We start from the raw sequence: 18,897 nt of genomic DNA, 5'->3' as shown, positions 1-18,897 counted from the left end.
CCCCACAGTGGGAGGAACATTTGCATCTGAATGATTGGCCCTCATTTCCTGGGCTGGATTTGAGTTTGCTGTCCTGAAGCTGCCAGTGTACTCAGTTAGAACTGTGCTGTGCTAAATGCATTACTCACCGTTCAAGAAAATAAGAAATGATCAGAAGATGTTGGCTTTGTGCTAAATTTATCAGTCAGATGAACTGAACTGTGTCCAACTTAAGAAGGCATATAATTTCTTTTTATGAAAAAGGTTCTTAAAATGTGGTCCTCAGACCAACTACATCACCTCTTGAGAATTTGTTGGAATTGCAAGTCCTTGAGACCCCCACCCCAAATATCAGAAACTCTGGGGGGTGAGGCTAATCAGTCTCTTTTTATGAAACCTTTCCAATAGATTTGACCACTGAGAAGGAAGAGGATGGAGGAAGGTAGCATAGGGCCCATATCCTCTTTTCTCAGGTGGAGGCAAATAAAATAATTTTCTGGAAAAATGGACTTTTGTAAGAAGCCAAATCGGATTATTCAGGTTCAGACCCATCTTTTTTCCTTTCTTTTGCTTTATTAAATTACTGATAAAATCATTCTACAAGTTATTTTCTGTCACTTGTAAAAAAGTTTTCAACTAAGAAAGAAGAGCTACCTCTTTCCCCACACTCAAAAAACACACATCTGCAAATAGAGATACACATTTGTGTATAGAAATATACATGAGAGGGATCCACGTAAATCTGTCTTTTCACATGGAAGTTAAAACTTATGAGTAAGTTTAATACATTGCTGTATATGACAGATATACACATTTAATTATGGGGGGCTTTTTGCTAAAATTAAGTTTTATTTATTATAGATTGCATCACAGAATAAAGATTCAATTTCAAACTGAAATTTCAATTTGAAACATTATGCAAAAGAGCCCTGACCACTTCATGTGGAATTAATATGTTTTTCCATTTGTTTCATAGAAGTATGGAGCAGTGGGATGGCTTTCGTGATCAACAGGAGGACACTGATAGCTGCTCTGAGTCTGTGAAATTTGACGCTCACTCAATGACAGCTTTGCTTCCTCCCAGTAAGTAGAAGGCGATGGGCTGCTCATGGAGGTTGTTCTTAGAGTTATTGACAGTCTATAAAATTATAGCCTTAATACTTACCTTAAGTGTATATGGATGTTAAAATAAGATGTATTTGACAAACAGGGATATTCTCGAGGTGGAATAAAAATAAGCTTATATTAAAGTAAGGCATAATTATCATGAAATTAAATTAATCTACAATATCAGTTGAGCCCTCTGACTTCCTAGCTACAATATTAGGTCCTGGAGATAAATATGATCCAAGCTAAATATGACCCATTAATTAATATTTGAAAATCACAGGTGGTAGGTGCCTGTATTAGTTTTCTAGAGTTGTAGTAAATAGTCACAAATTAGGAGACTTAAAACAACAGAAATGTATTCTCTCACAGTTCTGAGATTGAGACACTGAAATGCGGGTGTCGGGAAGGCCATGTGCCCTTTTGAAGGCTCTAGGGAAGAATCTTCCATGCCTCCTCCTAGTTCTAGTGGCTCCTGGCAATCCTTAGTGTTCCTTCCCTTTGTACCTCACACTCTCATCTCTCCCTCCTTCTTTATATGTTTTTTCTTCTCTGTGTAGCTATTTGTTATTTTCTTATAAAGGCATCAGTAATTAGATTGGGGTTCACCCTACTCCAATATAACTTCATTTTAACTTGATTATACCTCCAAAGACCCTATTTCCAAATAAACTCAGTTTCACAGGTACCTATAGTTAAAACTTCAACATATCTTTTGAGGGCACACCATTCAATCCATATACCAGTGGTGAAACACATTTGCAAAGTTACAACAGCTCAACAGTAGCAATACTCAGCTGTATCTGCACAGGAGCATTTAAGTTGTCGTGACAGAATTACTTGTAATTGTAGTAAACCTCTAAGCATAAATACATATCACTAAGGGGATGGGTGGAGGCAGAAAAGACAGAGAAGACATTTCAATTTGAAGAAGCAGCATGTACAAAGTTAAAGGATCACATAGAAGCTGTTACACAGCAAACCTGAAATATAGATTGCAACTCCAGGGCACAGTGGATCTTGTGCTCTGTGTAAAGGGTGGATGGGAGGATGTGGCAGAAGTGAGGCACATATAAAAACAAATAATAGTGAAGGCTGTTACAGACAGAAATGATGAGAGTTTGAGGAAGGAGAAGAGAGACATTGGGAGAAGAGAAAAAGCAACCAATATTTTTGAGAGCTATTTAAAGATAGAATTCATATTTGCGATTATAAATTAGAGATGAAGAAGGTGACTGCTACTTTTCAGGCTTAGTCAACCTGGCAGGTGGAATATATCTCAACTTGTTTCTATTATGAGTTCTTTTCCTTTTTTCCTTAAATATTTTCTTTCCTTTCCTTTCTCTCTTTTTCTTTCTTTCTTTCTTTTTTTTTTTTTTTTTTTTTTTTTTTTTTTTTTTNTGAGACAGGGTCTCACTTTGTCACTTAGGCTGGAGTGCAGTGGTGCAGTCATAGCCCATTGCAGCCTTGACCTCCAGGCTCAAGCAGTTTTCCCACCTCAGCCTCCTGAGTAGCTTGGGTTACAGGCACATGCCACCACGCTTGGCTAATTTTGTATTCTTTGTAGAGACAGGGTTTCTCCGTGTTGCTCAGGCTGGTCTCAAACACCTGGCTCAAACCATTCTCCCCACTCAGCCTCCCAAAGTGCTGGGATTACAGGCAAGAGCCACCCCAGCCAGCTCTTTTCTTTGCTTTTAAGAATTTTTCTCTCTTTTCCTTTCAATCCCTTATAGAATATTATTGAATAATGTCTAACCTTTGTTTTTAATTTAAGAATTTGCAACCTGAAAGCAAAATTTACTTTTTCTTAATTGATCGATAAAAGCAATGACCATAGAAAAGAAATTTTTAATGACTGTTGTATTCACCTAATCAGAGAAAGGTCTTCGTCATCTACTGTTTCCCTCAACATTGATTCGTCTCTACTACAGTTACAATTATCATCCCATTATACAAATCACAGTTCTGTATAAATGCATATGAATAAAAGGTTACTATTATTAAAATATGTTCTGAAACATAGAGAGTGTGGGCATCATTGATCCATTCTAAAGTTCAGTCAAAATGTGTATCACTTTGTTTAATTCTTCTTAAATATTGTTTACATTGTATTGAAATCATAAGAGATATCCAAATACAAAACTATTAAGAAAATTATTTTAACATCGTAGTCATTGAAAATAAGTATTTGCCCTATCTGATTTTAAAATATTAAAAAATTATATAGTTACTTTAGAAAATTTTATTGTCACCCAGAATATGTTCCCATGTGAACGATGAGTAAATGGATAAAATTTATGTTTGCATATGTAAGTATCGATATTAAAATTTCTTAACTAATTACAAAAAATCAGACAAGCACAACTTGTAGATCATGGTAACTTTGTTGTGGATGTTTAGTTAGTGGATAAGTCATTCAAGTGTCTACAATGATAGATACCTGGATTGGCCTTTCCTGTAACTGTCCCTTTGCTTTCTATTGGATAAATGTGGACCAATTTTCCCTCTTTTTTATTTCAGTAGGCTTGATAGTAACAGTATAATTGGAGTTACAACTGTTTTAATTATGGAACAAGATAACATTTTCTAACCATAGGCTGGGTTTTGTGTTTTATTAGATCCTAAAAACAGTGCTTCCCTTCAAGAGAAACTGAAGTCCTTCAAAGCTGCACTGATTGCCCTTTATCTTCTTGTGTTTGCAGTTCTCATTCCTCTCATTGGAATAGTGGCAGGTAATGTAATCCAGAGTTCTTAAATTTAGCAACTCATCTTGTGAGTTACTCTGCCAAAGCAAAAAAGAAGCTTTCGGCCTTTTATATATGGTACATTTATAAAGAAAATACTGTATTACAAAGTGTCCTACAAATTTATTAAATTAAAAAACAGATTGTGCAAAGTTAAGTAGAAAAAGTTTTAAAATTAGTAAAAAGGAAACAGAAAAAGTAAGTGCAAGATAAAAATATAGATTTGTAAAAGTAAAACGAAAAGGATTAAACTCTTTAAAAAATACATTATCCTCTAGAGTCTGCTCCTAATGTGGGTGACAAATTTCAAAAGTATTCACTTTGCCAATGTAAAGAAATTACGTGATCATTTATATTAATAATGGCTATAATATTAAAAACAAGCCTGTTGTCCAGGAGAAGCTCTTAAATTTTTAGTACTGAGAGCAGACAAAATATTTCTGTTAGTCTTCAAAGAGAGGAGACCTTGTAGAATAGTGGCCTACAGCTTAGCAAAATCCAGTTTATATGACCACACTTTTCATAGGGATATTACTTAAAATATCTCTAAAAATAACCTGATAGTATCCTCTCAAAGAAAAAATAATAGAACATGTTACTTGGGCTCAAAATGATGTTCTTGAGGTATGTATATTTTTGGAGAGTCTGACTTGAACCAGGGATAGATTTGACTTTTTCTATGAGGGTGAGTAGCTTGTATACACTTTAAGCACATATGTAAATTTCATTCCCCTAGGAGAATTTTGGATGGATTTGATGTATTTTGATTAGTATTTGAATTTATGTGCCTTGTAGCTCTCCTCTTCTCTATGTGGCTGATAAAATGTCTGCCCGTATTCTCTAACAAGAGATAGCCTGGGAATAAGATACATTTTTATGTGCATACTAAGCAGCTTAACAACAACAACAAAAAAATGTTCCTAGATGCCAGGCCAAACTTCCTCTGCCAAAGAGCAGTTTAAGGAAGTATTCCAAGACACAGTGAAAATTTCACTAAGAAAGAAATAATAAAAGCAATAATACACCCTTAAATTTACCCTCCATACAGATGCTATAATTATTCTCATTATCCACATAAGAAAATTGAGACAGCTCAGTGTTGGAGCTAGAGTTCCCATCCCAGACTTCTGAACCCTATCCTCGGGTCTGTTGTCTTCCAGTTTAATTAAGTTTTTATAAAACAACATACAACCATAAAAAACAAAACAAAAAACAAAGTCACCACGGGAAAATATTTTCCACAGGTAACAGTTAACTTCTTTTTGGCCATTAAAAATAAACTAAAACAAAAATCCAACCATAACAACCAAACCAACCAACCAAACTACTGCTGTCTGAGTAAAAGGAGCTGACATGTTTGGCATTAAACAATTATCTAGTAAATCAAGGTTATCTATATGTTTGTTTATGTTTATGCTTATCTATAATTTGAAAGGCATAACTAAAGGATGCTTCATTGTTGGGGTTGTTAGCCATAAACCAATTAGAATTTGGGTATATTTCGTCAATTTTATACAAACCACTGCCTGCAGAACCAACACCAGGGACTACTGCTTCTCATAGGCTCATGGAGAGCACAAGCAGGAGTCAGAAAAGAATTCAAGGTCTAACCAAGTTCAAAGTCCCTGAGCTATTAGAAAATACTACCAGTTCACACAGTTGTTCTGAAGTTGACAATGGTTGATCTGAAGTAGTTTGTTTACTAAAACTACAATAGGTACATACTAAAATTGATGAGACGCTAAGAATGTTCCAATTGTGTAAGTTCACATCAGTATCAGGTTCACCAAAATTTGGAAAAGACCTTGCTGTGTTTATCATGTATTAACAATAAACAATTGACAATCTACTTACAACTTTAGTTAAGTTTGTAGATCAGTATATTTTCAAAAAGAAACTAAAAGGCAATATGTATCTCTACTTGGCATAAAAATTACAAATGTAGACAAAATATATCCCTAAAATGATAGAAGTTTGGCAAATATGAATTGATGGGTAAAATAGAATATTGTACATAAAACTCTAAATATGAAGTGAATTATATATTGAGAGCTATTTTCTTAATTATTAGGTTTATTCCATTTACTACCTTTTCTTAAAGAAGCTGCTGAAACACTATCAGAGTGTAACCACATAATATTGTGTCAGAACAATAAGATAAAATCAAAAATTTATATGTATATATACATATATGTATATTTATAACAATTGTATATATATATATGTATATATATGTATAATTGTTACTGAAACAGTAAAAATTCTTTAGCTGAAAACAATATACATTGGGGTGGAAAAAGATAATTCCAACATGAAAGAGCAGATATGATCTTTAGAATCAGATATAACCCTGTCCTTAGGTTTTTAAAAAAGTCTGTCTCCTTTCATATGTGGAATAGAAAAGTCACTAAATGCCATCTCTCCAATAAAAATAAGTGAACTTTTGAAAATATAAACCCTAGCATTCTTTACCTAGATATATGATAAAAAGTTAACATTCTGAAGGAAAATTAGTTTTCACTCACGGTTGGATGAAACAGGCAATTTGTGTTTTTAGATCTATAAACAAAATGTAGCACTTACTGTCAACTCATGTTTAACCCGTTGTCAAAATTAAAAATAGTTGGTCACATGACTTTAGTCAAATTGGGTCTTCCCTTTCCATATTGTGAAAAATATTTGCTTTACTGATATAAAATAAAATTTATTTCCAGTGAAAGTAAAATTATATGGTTGAGCAATCAGAGCCATGTGCGTAGTAAAATAAAGCACAGAGATGACTGCGCTCATGGGAACATCCAACTCCAGAAAAAGTTTTTCATCACAATGCTACTTCCCCATAGTTAATCAGCATTGGACATATAGGTACTTGAATCACACATATTGAATCCAAATATTAATAATAGCAAAAACCTGAAACTTATCAAGTACTTATTATGTGCCAGTAAGTGGTCTAAGTATTTTACATAGAGTTCATTTAATTATCTGGACGCTGACTATTAGTATCCCATTTATACAGATGGTGAAATAGAAGCAATGACAGATTAAGTAATTTGTTCGATGCCATAGTTGATAAAGGGCAGCGCCTGAATTGCTAACCCAGGCAGTTCTGTTCTAGAATCCAAATTCTTAACTGCTATTTCAAAGGAAATAATAATCAAACAAGGACAATGTTAGAGGAATTTTTTTTTGTTATTATACTTTAAGTTCTGGGGTACATCTGCAGATCTTGCAGGATTGTTACATAGGTATACAGATGCCATGGTGGTTTGCTGCCTCCATCCCCCTGTCACCTACATCAGGTATTTCTTCTAATATTATCCCTCCCCAATCTCCCCAACCCCCAAAAGACCCCAGTGTGTGATGTTCCCCTCCCCGTGTTCATGTGTTCTCATTGTTTAGTACCCACTTATGAGTGAGAACGTGTGGTATTTGGTTTTCTGTTCTTGTGTCAGTTTGCTGAGAATGATGGTTTCCAGATTCATCCATTTCCCTGCAAAGGACATGACCTCATCCTTTTTTAAGGCTGCATAATATTCCATGGCGTATATGTGCCACATTTTCTTTATCTAGTCCACTATCGATGGGTATTTGGGTTGGTTCCAAGTCTTTGCTCTAGTAAACACTGCCACAATGAACATATGTGTGTATGTATCTTTATAATAGAATGATTTATAATGCTTTGGGTATGTACCCAGTAATGGGATTGCTGGTTCAAATGGTATTTCCGTTTCTACATGTTAGAAGAAAATTTTGAAGTAATTTTTGTTAAAATTGTTTATTTTGACTTCTGATTGTTGTCAAAGTTCATTCCCAACTGTTCTTTTATCCCCAGAGTTACTCAAACAATGCCTTACACATAGTAAGTATGTAATAAATAAACTATAGAATTAATGAATGCATGGATGAGGCTGTCAACCCCATACTTGCTCCCCACAGTGAATATAATGTGATGAGATGCAGTTAAATATACTTGTATGTCCAAGTTATTGATAAATTAAAAAATATAGAATAATATACAATCTCTATTATAGATCACATGAAAATATTGTCACACATATTTTGTTATATCAAATTAGCTAATATTAAATTAATACAACCAGGAAAAATATGGTATCATGCATTTTTTGAAATTAGAATTTAATTATGTATTTAATTAGAATTGTAGTTTAATTACATATTTAACATTCCTAATGTAATGATAGCTACAGTAGTAACCCTCATCAAACAGCCTCTTTAAGTAAAGATAAAAAATACAGTGGACTCTATAACTGAGATAATATCTCTCACATATAAGGCTGTTTAGAAGAATAGATATGCCTATTTCTTTTGTGCTCAGCACCACTATTGAGGTCATTGTTACTTTTACAAATTGAGAAAACCAAAGCCAAGAGAGGGTTGGTTAACTTGCCCAGAGTAACCTAGTTGGTAATGGAGGAGTGTAGGAAGATTCTAGAATCAGGGAGCTAGATCCTATGAAAACACCAAGCTTTCATTTATGGAACAGAATCCTTGAGTTAGGGTAGAACTAAAAGTTTTTCATATGTTGTTTAATCCTCAAAAATCTAAAAAACTGGCGCTGTCACCTTATCATTTTTACTAAGAAAATTGATAGGTGGAGCTGCATATATTTTTGAGCCATATGAAATTATTCTTTTTAGTGTTCCATAATTGTCAAATGTGGAAAATCTTTTACATCCAATCTAATATGAATATGACTAATATAAATGTTGATAAAAGGTATAAATAGGTACATAGAGTTACAGAAAAATAAAAAATCTTAGCCATCACTGAATGATGATTGTGTTTAACGTTTTCCTCATTGTCTATAATTATGCATTATCTTTGTATAAAAAGTTAATGTTTATGCCTTTTAATTTTTTTAACTATAAAACATATTACTCTAAATTATTTCAGAATGATAATTAGCTTGTTTAGAGAACATATGCCCATTTAGGGATATCTGTCAGCAGCTCAGTATGTTCCTAAAATACTATTTTGAAATATAATTTTTTTCCTTTGGGAAATAATTAATCACAAGATTGTTCATCCAAACATTGACTATATTACTGAAAACAGAGGCAAACTAAATGCAGTTGTTTTTTAAATAAATCTGACAGATCTATACATAGAATACAATGGAATTTATTAAATTACTTTCATAGAACAGTATTAAACATTAGTAATATGAAAAAGTACTTATGATAGAACATTAAATTAAGAAGTGGTTTCCAGATTGTATACAAATGTTATATTGTAAGATAATAATATGATAATAGAAACAGAACCAGGGTTGAGACACATACACCAAAATGTTGTAGTTTAAGCTAGGACAGTGAGATTCATGGTAAATTATTTTTCCTTTTCTAAATTTTCTGCTGTAAATATGTATTTTACAATAGTTAAAAGGAGTCCTATAAAAATAGTACCTTTTTAAAGAGAAAAAATGTATCTGTCCAATTTCCTGCTCCTCCTACTGTGAATTAGGTCTGTGTTAAGTGAAAGTGACATTTCTCTGGTAGCTTAAGTGAAAGAATGAAGAAGATAAACCAACAATTTATCCATGCTGTGCATGACATCACTATTTTACCACACGTTGCTTTTGTGGTCATCGTGATCGTCAGCAGCATCGTTAATATATTCAACATGCTTACTTTAGAAACTGTAGTAAGCGTTAGTCTGTTATGTTCTAACCACAGTTTCATAGATACATTGCCTTTCATCATCTATAGAATTTGTTTGATTTGGAAAAGCCAAAATCGGTGGCCAAGAAGATTCAGATAAGCAGCAATTCAGAAAGCATGATGTAACTCTGTAATAAATCTTAATGTAAAATAGGAAAGGGAGAATGTATGCTTCTCAGCAAAATACTTATTGTAGTTCACATGTCGTAGATTTAAAACAAATACTAAAATGTTGGAATGGAATGGAATAGAATAAAATGAACAGAATGGAACAATATGGGATGAGATAGTGTATGCGTTTAAGTATCAGGCCATGACTGGTTTATTTTTACTTAAATATACAGCTCAACTCCTAAAGTGGGAAACGAAGAATTGCTCAGTTGGTTCAACTAATGTAAATGATACAACACAAAATCTTATGGGAAAAGGAAATGACAGTGAAGAGGAAATGAGATTTCAAGAACTCTTTGTGGAACACATGAGCAACATGGAGAGGAGAATCCAACATATTTCAGATGTAGAAGCCAACCTCGTAGAATCAGAGCATTTCCAAAATTTCAGCCTGATAGTTGATCAAAGATTTAATGACGTTCTTCTCCAGCTACGTACCTTGTTTTCCTCAGTCCAGGGACATGAGAATGCAATAGATGAAATCTCCAAGTCCTTAATAAGTTTGAATACCACATTGCTTGATTTGCAGTTCAACATAGAAAAGCTGAATGGAAAAATGCAAGAGAGTACCTTTAAGCAACAAGAGGTAAGAGTTTTTGTACTACAAGTTCATATGCTGAAATTGAATCCATCCAGATCTTTTCTCCTTAGGCGGTAAGGAAAGCAAAAGTTGCAAACCCTGTTTTATCATCCTGTTTACCCTGATTTCTTTGGTGAACTTATCAAAAGATTTTGAATGAGTATTAAAGGATTTGAAATGGATTTCCTTTTCCAAACTCTTAGAAAAAGGGGGAGTTTTTTTCCCTTTGAATATAGACTCCCTTTATATATTCTATAAATACTGTTAAAGTGTCTTATTAGACTGCCTAAACCAATCGTAATTTTTAGATTATCTTAGCAGATCTTGAGAAGTGAACACTCCATACTTGCGAATTTTGCAACACACCCAGTATTTCTTCATCATCAAAGGAATGGAAACCTTTTATTTTATATGAATATCCTAAAACCATCTAAATTTTAAAATAATTTATTTTGCCACTCCCAACAGGTATATATATGATGTTATGTGTATAAACAACTATGAAGAATTAAATTTTGATTGTGTACATATTATCATCATGGAGTCATCATAGGACAGTAATGTATATTCATTATCATATGATATGAATATATCATATGATATGAATATCATATGAATATCTGTATATTCATTATCATCATGAGATCAAATACACATTAAGTTTTCTATTTCTTTGCAAGGTATGATATTAAATAAACAGCAAGAAGCCCGCGAAAAAAGCACCATCACAATCAGTCTGTAGAATCATCTGATATCCCTTTCATTATTGCAACACCACTCTAAACCAATTGTTGGCAGAGTTTCATTGTAAAAGGCCAGATGGAAACATTTTAGGCTTTTAGGATCATATGGATTCTGTTGTCACTACTCATTGCTGCCATTGTAGTGCAAAAGCAGGTGCAGAAAATACACGGTTGTGTGAGCAGAGCTGTGATACAACAAATGTTTCTTTGCAAAAACAGACTATGAACTGAATTTAGCCCATGGACCATAATTTTCTGATCTCTGCTCCAGACCACTTTGTGGCCAGCCCTGGTTAAGATCTGGATTATTTTGTATTGATGTGAAAGGAGTTAAGAAGCAAATAGCTTATTCCAAAATTGTATATCCTTTTTGTTGAATAATTTGTTTCTTTCCATGAAAAATAAATATTTGACTACGACTTTGCTATGCACATGGAAAAATAACTTTTATATTAAAAATACCTAAGACCCAAGATTATAATTAATGTGGTCTATAAAATTTTTATTATTAGTTAAGCAATGCTGTCATCTTTCAAGTAAATTTTATTGAATAGACCAATTCCTACTTAATCAGGCTGTTTTCTGCATAAGTACAATATTATAATACAAATACGTTATTACACAGTAGTGATTTTTTTTAAGTGGACGTTACTTATAGAGCAAAGATAAATCTCTGAAGTTGTAACATCAGATCAAAGCCAACTAAATTATTGATTAGAGAATAAACAGGTTAATAAATTATGTATTTTTTTATTTGTAAGTTTAAAACACTCAGAACTTTTGGACTTGTACATGCTCCTCACCTTAAGGTGTCAAAACAAATGATATTACTGTCTCTGTATGGAGATTCTGTTGCTGAACCTCATCCCAACACCTTGATACTCTGTTTCTTCTATTCCATGTCACTTCTAAAATCTATCAGTGTTTCCTACATTGCTAATAAGTATCTAAGCATATCAAAGGGTATTGGGATGTCAAAGACGGGCCATAGGAAGATTAGAGAATGTGTACAAAGAAGAAACTGTTCATGGGTTTGAAGAATACAAGAAAGAGAGGAAGCAAAAATGGTGGTTATCAGGATAGACATTAATTGAGTTGGAGGGAAAGACAAGTGGAGACGAATTACCATTTTATGTAGAAATAGAGTCAGAGGAGCGCTGAGATGAGGTGAGGAAAGAAGGAAGGCGGATGACATGGAAAAAAGAAGGATACATTGGATTCTGTCAATGCATCAAATCCTACAGAGACCTTGGAATATTTTTGTTTGTTTGTTTTGAGAAAGAGTCTCACTCTGTTTCCCAGGCTGGAGTGTAATGGCATGATCTTGGCTCCATGCAACCTCCGCCTCCTGGGTTCAAGTGATTCTTGTGCCTCAACCTCCTGTGTAGCTGGGATCACAGGCGTGTCCCACCACACCCAGATAATTTTTGTATTTTTAGTAGAGACAGGGTTTGTACCATGTTGACCAGGCTCGTCTTGAACTCCTGTCCTCAGGTGATCCACCCATCTTGGCCTACCAAAGTGCTGGGATTACCGGTATGAGCTACTGCCCCTGGCCAACCGTGGAATGCTTTTGAACCCACATATGTGAGGAATCGAAAGCAAATTGGAAGCCATTTGGAAGGTGGCAGAAATTTTGAACCTCTTTGAAGTGATAGTTAATTAAACAATCAAAATCTGGTGATCAGTGAGCTGTTTGAATTTCGATAGATTACACTCATGTTTTGGAGGGAATTTGAGCATGAGAAAAGGAAATACGAGGGACTGGTGAAACTTTCAGAACTATATATATCTTTAAAAACAATAGTCACTCACAGAGACTTAGAAACTAGGTCAGTACCAGGGAGAGAGAGAGAGTAAGTGAGTATGTGTGTGTACTCCTGTGTACACTGAAAAACAACATTGGGACTCTCTTCCCCTTTGCTTGAATAATTTTATTGGTCTTTTGAATATTTAGCCCAATGCAGAATTAATGCCTGAATTTGTAAATGATGTTTGAAGAAATGGCTTATAAGTGATACCAGCATAACATTTATCAAGGACACACCAAACACTAATTTGAAAAAAAAAAAAAAGGAAGAACATTGGCACCAAATGAAAGATGGGGTGCCACTTACCATCTCCTTTGACAGAGGTGAAAAGGACTGTTTGGCTGCAAAATTAAATGCCTGTTTCTAGGAAGGTCACTGGTGGCAGTGGGTGGAGGGTCGGCATGGATGCTCTATAGGATTTTTTAAAAATTAAATACAATTTTCCTCATCCCAGTAAAAATAATTTCCAGTGAAATTTGACAAATGTAAGCAAGATATGTGGTTTTCAAGGAAGGGAAAAAGAAGGTAGCCTCAGCTTTTATGTATGAAAAACTTGAGTAATTCCTAGTTTCTAGGGAGCAAAATCACTTTCTGGTCCCTTAACTCCTTTTGTGGAATGTCTGGAACTACGTGTCATACTTGCAGCAATTTTTAGCCACCTAAATTAAGTCAAGTATATTTATCATGGTGCTGTGCCTCCAAACATCCATGCTCACTATTTCACCTTTATCATAATTATGGTATTGTACAGAAAATGTCAAATGGTCAGAGAAGGAGGAGGTGCGAATAGAGAAATCCTAGTCTAGAATAAGGTTTTGGTTGGGAGATTGCACAGTTAGAACAATGAAGGCTGATAAACCTCTCTAAGTACAGTGCCACTGAAGGACAAAGCTAGATGCACATTCATTTATTGTCAAAAGTCTTACACCCTGACCATCTTAAACCTCTCACCTCTAATTGTCTAGTTCAGTCCAGTTCAAAGGAATATAATTTTCACTTTACATCTGGATCGAAGAAAAATATACCACAGGCCTATTTCCATGTGCAAATGGGAAATGAGTATCTATCCACTTTAGAATACAGAAGTACTTAATAAAATAATAAAGCATACAATGAAGACAAAAATGAGATAAAAAGTTGAACAGAGAGACATAAAATATTACCAGAATAGATGAGAAGATTTGGTTCATCACAAAGAGAAAGCCAAACACCAAAAGAGAAAAACAAGCAAAGGATCTAAAAGAAAAATTAATAAATATTGTCAAAATTTTAATTAGATATTTTAACCTCATTATAATTTGAAAAACAAGTTAAATGATAATAATTTGCTATGTACCTACTCTTACTGTGCAAACTTAAATATATTACTGTAATGGTACCCAGTAGTTATCTGCAAAAAGTGGATACTGATACTCAGTAAGAGGGAAAAAAAAAGGTAGCATATATTTGGAAAGGAGTATGGCAATGTTTGAACAAAATGCTGTTTACTTTTTAGTCTCTTTGATCAAATCCACCTTCTGGGAAGTTTCTGTAAAAGTACTTGTATCAGTATATAAATATATTTAAAATGGTGTTCATGACAGCATTGTTTAAGGTTGTAGAAAAGTACACAGCTCAGGAATTCCTACACTATGAATAGGAATCCTAAATAAATATTGAGAAATAGATTCACTTCCACTAAATTACTGAAAATATAAATCTCTAAAGTATTTTAGTAGGTAAATATTCTTAATATATTATTAAGTAAAATACAAAAGCATAGTCGAGCCTATAGGAAGATCCTCTCTTTTTAAAACTGTAAGTATATGAATGTATATATATAAATATATACAAAATGTATATGTATTTGAAAACACAAAACACTAATGATGCCTCAAATACAGAGGCAATGCAAACTGAAAGTAAAGCACTGTTAATATGCTAGTTTGAGGTTTTATTGAGTATGAAAATCTATTGTCAATGTTCATCACCACTGAGGATTATGACATTAAGCTTTGCTTATTACCATAAAACAGTTTCCCATATAAATCCATCAAATTTATGGAATTGGAATATGTTGTCACTCTACAGTATGAAGACATTATACTTCAGATAAATTAAAACCATATGATGTTTATTCTATTGATAGGATTTTGACGTCTATATATATGGGAATAGAAACATATCTTAAATACGTTAAATGGATTCTTTGAAGGGGGTTGTGATGGTAAACATTTAGCCATTCGGTCAAAAGAAGAAATGTTTTACAATTATAGAATTACTACTTTAAAAGGTTTTCTAATTTCTGTATTCTTATTCCATAAAATTCCTGTAATATATTTTTAAAAACCTGAACTCCTAGGGTTTCTTGAACTTTCATATTTGATAATTATATATGTAGCAAAGGTTGTGAATGCTCACTTATGTTTTACAGGAAATCAGTAAATTAGAGAGGCGTGTTTACAATGTATCAGCAGAAATCATGGCTATGAAAGAAGAACAAGTGCATTTGGAACAGGAAATAAGAGGAGAAGTGAAAGTACTGAATAACATCACTAATGATCTCAGACTGAAAGACTGGGAACATTCTCAGACACTGAGAAATATCACTTTAATTCAAGGTAAATGTCTTGTCATTCCTCCAGAAAATGATGCATATTCAAATATACTGATACATGCAGAGATTTGTATTTGAAATCTTATGGTTTGGAAGAAATAGTTTTTGAGCATACATTTACTGCAGATACCCAGAGGAAAAAAATATTAAAATCAGATCAAGACAGGATAAAATAGCAGTAGCCTTGTATCCTTCAAATAGAAAGAGATAAACAAAATATATCTTAAGATCTAATGATTTTCTCATTTTTAAAAACTACCTCAAAAGTACTGAAGACAAATACAAATTTTCTGTAATTACAAGTTTCTTCACATGTTCACAGATCAAGCTTATTAATACTTTTTCAAGACTTCCAGTCTTTTTACTTCTTACCTGACTGTATTATTAATTAAAAAGATCTTTTGAACTCTCCAAAATGATGGATTTGTTCATTTCTTCTGCAGTATCTGTTAGTAAAAGAAGATAGGGTGAATTGAATCTTACTAATTTTTATATATATATATATATATATATATATATATATATATATATATACATACACACACACATATATATGTGATATATATATATACATGTATATACACACATATATATGTGATATATATATATATACATGTATACACACACATATATATATCCATGTGTATGTGTATACACACACACACACATATGCTTTTAGTTTTAGCTTTACACTATAGATATTTTAGCTTTGGCTTTACATTATAGTTTTATTCTATATTTTGATTTCAACCATTTGCAGGTATTTTTCTATATTTTGATTGCAACCTTTTGCCTTTTAGTATACTTTGTTTTTGGTTTGTCTCTTGTAATGAATGCTTACCTTTCTTTTAAAAAGCACACAATCTGACAATCTCTTTTCACTGTATTTATTTCTAGTACCTTATTATGTGCTCTGATTTTTTCCAGTTTGTTTTATGTTTCTTTTGCTTTCCTTTATTGCCACCTTCAGATCAATTACTATTTTTCTCTTGGTTAATTTTTCTCTCTACCCAAGTTACCAAAAAGGTTTTAGAAACTTTGCAGTGTATTTCTATTTTTATTGATTGTTGACCTTAACATTTATCTTGAAGTCTAAATTTGATCAGTAACTTAACGTTCATCCTAAAATACACAAGAAACAGAACATGCTTTTATGGTCCTCCTACCTAGTTTCCTGCTAATATTTTTAGTATAGTTCATTCTAATTTATTGTTTTGTTTTGTTTTTATCAAGAGCTTAGTCAATATGATTTTCCTTTTTTTGTACAGACAATATTTTTGTGCCCTAATTAGGGAAAATTAGTCAAGCTGGTGGGACTAGGGAAAGCAAAAGGAAAATGAAGATGAGCTATAAATCTGCCTTTCTTCATGGTCCAGAACATGTAGCCCTCCTGCATGAAAATTATCAACAGATACCTGCAAGTTACCTCATTGTAACCTTGGCTTATCAGTACTGTACAAGCTCTCATACAGTATAAACACTATTCTATAAAATCTCCAGCAAGCCTTTGTTTCCCGGAAGTCAGCTTCTCTTCTGCTGGCCTGCTCATTGCCTCCTTGCAACATATTTTCCTACTTTCACTAATAAATCTGCCTGTCTTTATCTACAACTATCGTGGTAAATTCTTTTAACTCTGCACCGCCTCCTNGCAGAAAATACACGGTTGTGTGAGCAGAGCTGTGATACAACAAATGTTTCTTTGCAAAAACAGACTATGAACTGAATTTAGCCCATGGACCATAATTTTCTGATCTCTGCTCCAGACCACTTTGTGGCCAGCCCTGGTTAAGATCTGGATTATTTTGTATTGATGTGAAAGGAGTTAAGAAGCAAATAGCTTATTCCAAAATTGTATATCCTTTTTGTTGAATAATTTGTTTCTTTCCATGAAAAATAAATATTTGACTACGACTTTGCTATGCACATGGAAAAATAACTTTTATATTAAAAATACCTAAGACCCAAGATTATAATTAATGTGGTCTATAAAATTTTTATTATTAGTTAAGCAATGCTGTCATCTTTCAAGTAAATTTTATTGAATAGACCAATTCCTACTTAATCAGGCTGTTTTCTGCATAAGTACAATATTATAATACAAATACGTTATTACACAGTAGTGATTTTTTTTAAGTGGACGTTACTTATAGAGCAAAGATAAATCTCTGAAGTTGTAACATCAGATCAAAGCCAACTAAATTATTGATTAGAGAATAAACAGGTTAATAAATTATGTATTTTTTTATTTGTAAGTTTAAAACACTCAGAACTTTTGGACTTGTACATGCTCCTCACCTTAAGGTGTCAAAACAAATGATATTACTGTCTCTGTATGGAGATTCTGTTGCTGAACCTCATCCCAACACCTTGATACTCTGTTTCTTCTATTCCATGTCACTTCTAAAATCTATCAGTGTTTCCTACATTGCTAATAAGTATCTAAGCATATCAAAGGGTATTGGGATGTCAAAGACGGGCCATAGGAAGATTAGAGAATGTGTACAAAGAAGAAACTGTTCATGGGTTTGAAGAATACAAGAAAGAGAGGAAGCAAAAATGGTGGTTATCAGGATAGACATTAATTGAGTTGGAGGGAAAGACAAGTGGAGACGAATTACCATTTTATGTAGAAATAGAGTCAGAGGAGCGCTGAGATGAGGTGAGGAAAGAAGGAAGGCGGATGACATGGAAAAAAGAAGGATACATTGGATTCTGTCAATGCATCAAATCCTACAGAGACCTTGGAATATTTTTGTTTGTTTGTTTTGAGAAAGAGTCTCACTCTGTTTCCCAGGCTGGAGTGTAATGGCATGATCTTGGCTCCATGCAACCTCCGCCTCCTGGGTTCAAGTGATTCTTGTGCCTCAACCTCCTGTGTAGCTGGGATCACAGGCGTGTCCCACCACACCCAGATAATTTTTGTATTTTTAGTAGAGACAGGGTTTGTACCATGTTGACCAGGCTCGTCTTGAACTCCTGTCCTCAGGTGATCCACCCATCTTGGCCTACCAAAGTGCTGGGATTACCGGTATGAGCTACTGCCCCTGGCCAACCGTGGAATGCTTTTGAACCCACATATGTGAGGAATCGAAAGCAAATTGGAAGCCATTTGGAAGGTGGCAGAAATTTTGAACCTCTTTGAAGTGATAGTTAATAAAACAATCAAAATCTGGTGATCAGTGAGCTGTTTGAATTTCGATAGATTACACTCATGTTTTGGAGGGAATTTGAGCATGAGAAAAGGAAATACGAGGGACTGGTGAAACTTTCAGAACTATATATATCTTTAAAAACAATAGTCACTCACAGAGACTTAGAAACTAGGTCAGTACCAGGGAGAGAGAGAGAGTAAGTGAGTATGTGTGTGTACTCCTGTGTACACTGAAAAACAACATTGGGACTCTCTTCCCCTTTGCTTGAATAATTTTATTGGTCTTTTGAATATTTAGCCCAATGCAGAATTAATGCCTGAATTTGTAAAT

At 33.6% G+C, this 18,897-nt stretch overlaps 1 protein-coding gene across 1 annotated transcript in view; it reads left to right on the top strand.

The window, feature by feature from the left end:
• The first annotated feature begins 949 nt into the window (after nucleotides 1-949).
• Nucleotides 950-18,897, top strand: part of MSR1 (macrophage scavenger receptor 1) — a 46,978-nt gene continuing 29,030 nt past the window's right edge. The window contains exons 1-4 of the mRNA XM_017500579.2: nucleotides 950-1,062; nucleotides 3,705-3,818; nucleotides 9,859-10,271; nucleotides 15,233-15,419. Coding sequence (XP_017356068.2) covers nucleotides 960-1,062; nucleotides 3,705-3,818; nucleotides 9,859-10,271; nucleotides 15,233-15,419 — 817 coding nt within the window. The 5' untranslated portion in view covers nucleotides 950-959. The remainder of the gene's footprint in view (nucleotides 1,063-3,704; nucleotides 3,819-9,858; nucleotides 10,272-15,232; nucleotides 15,420-18,897) is intronic.

This window comes from Cebus imitator, unplaced genomic scaffold (genome assembly GCF_001604975.1).
Source record: "Cebus imitator isolate Cc_AM_T3 unplaced genomic scaffold, Cebus_imitator-1.0 Scaffold13, whole genome shotgun sequence".
Taxonomy (NCBI): Eukaryota; Metazoa; Chordata; class Mammalia; order Primates; family Cebidae; genus Cebus; species Cebus imitator.
This window is presented reverse-complemented; position numbering and strand designations above follow the sequence as displayed.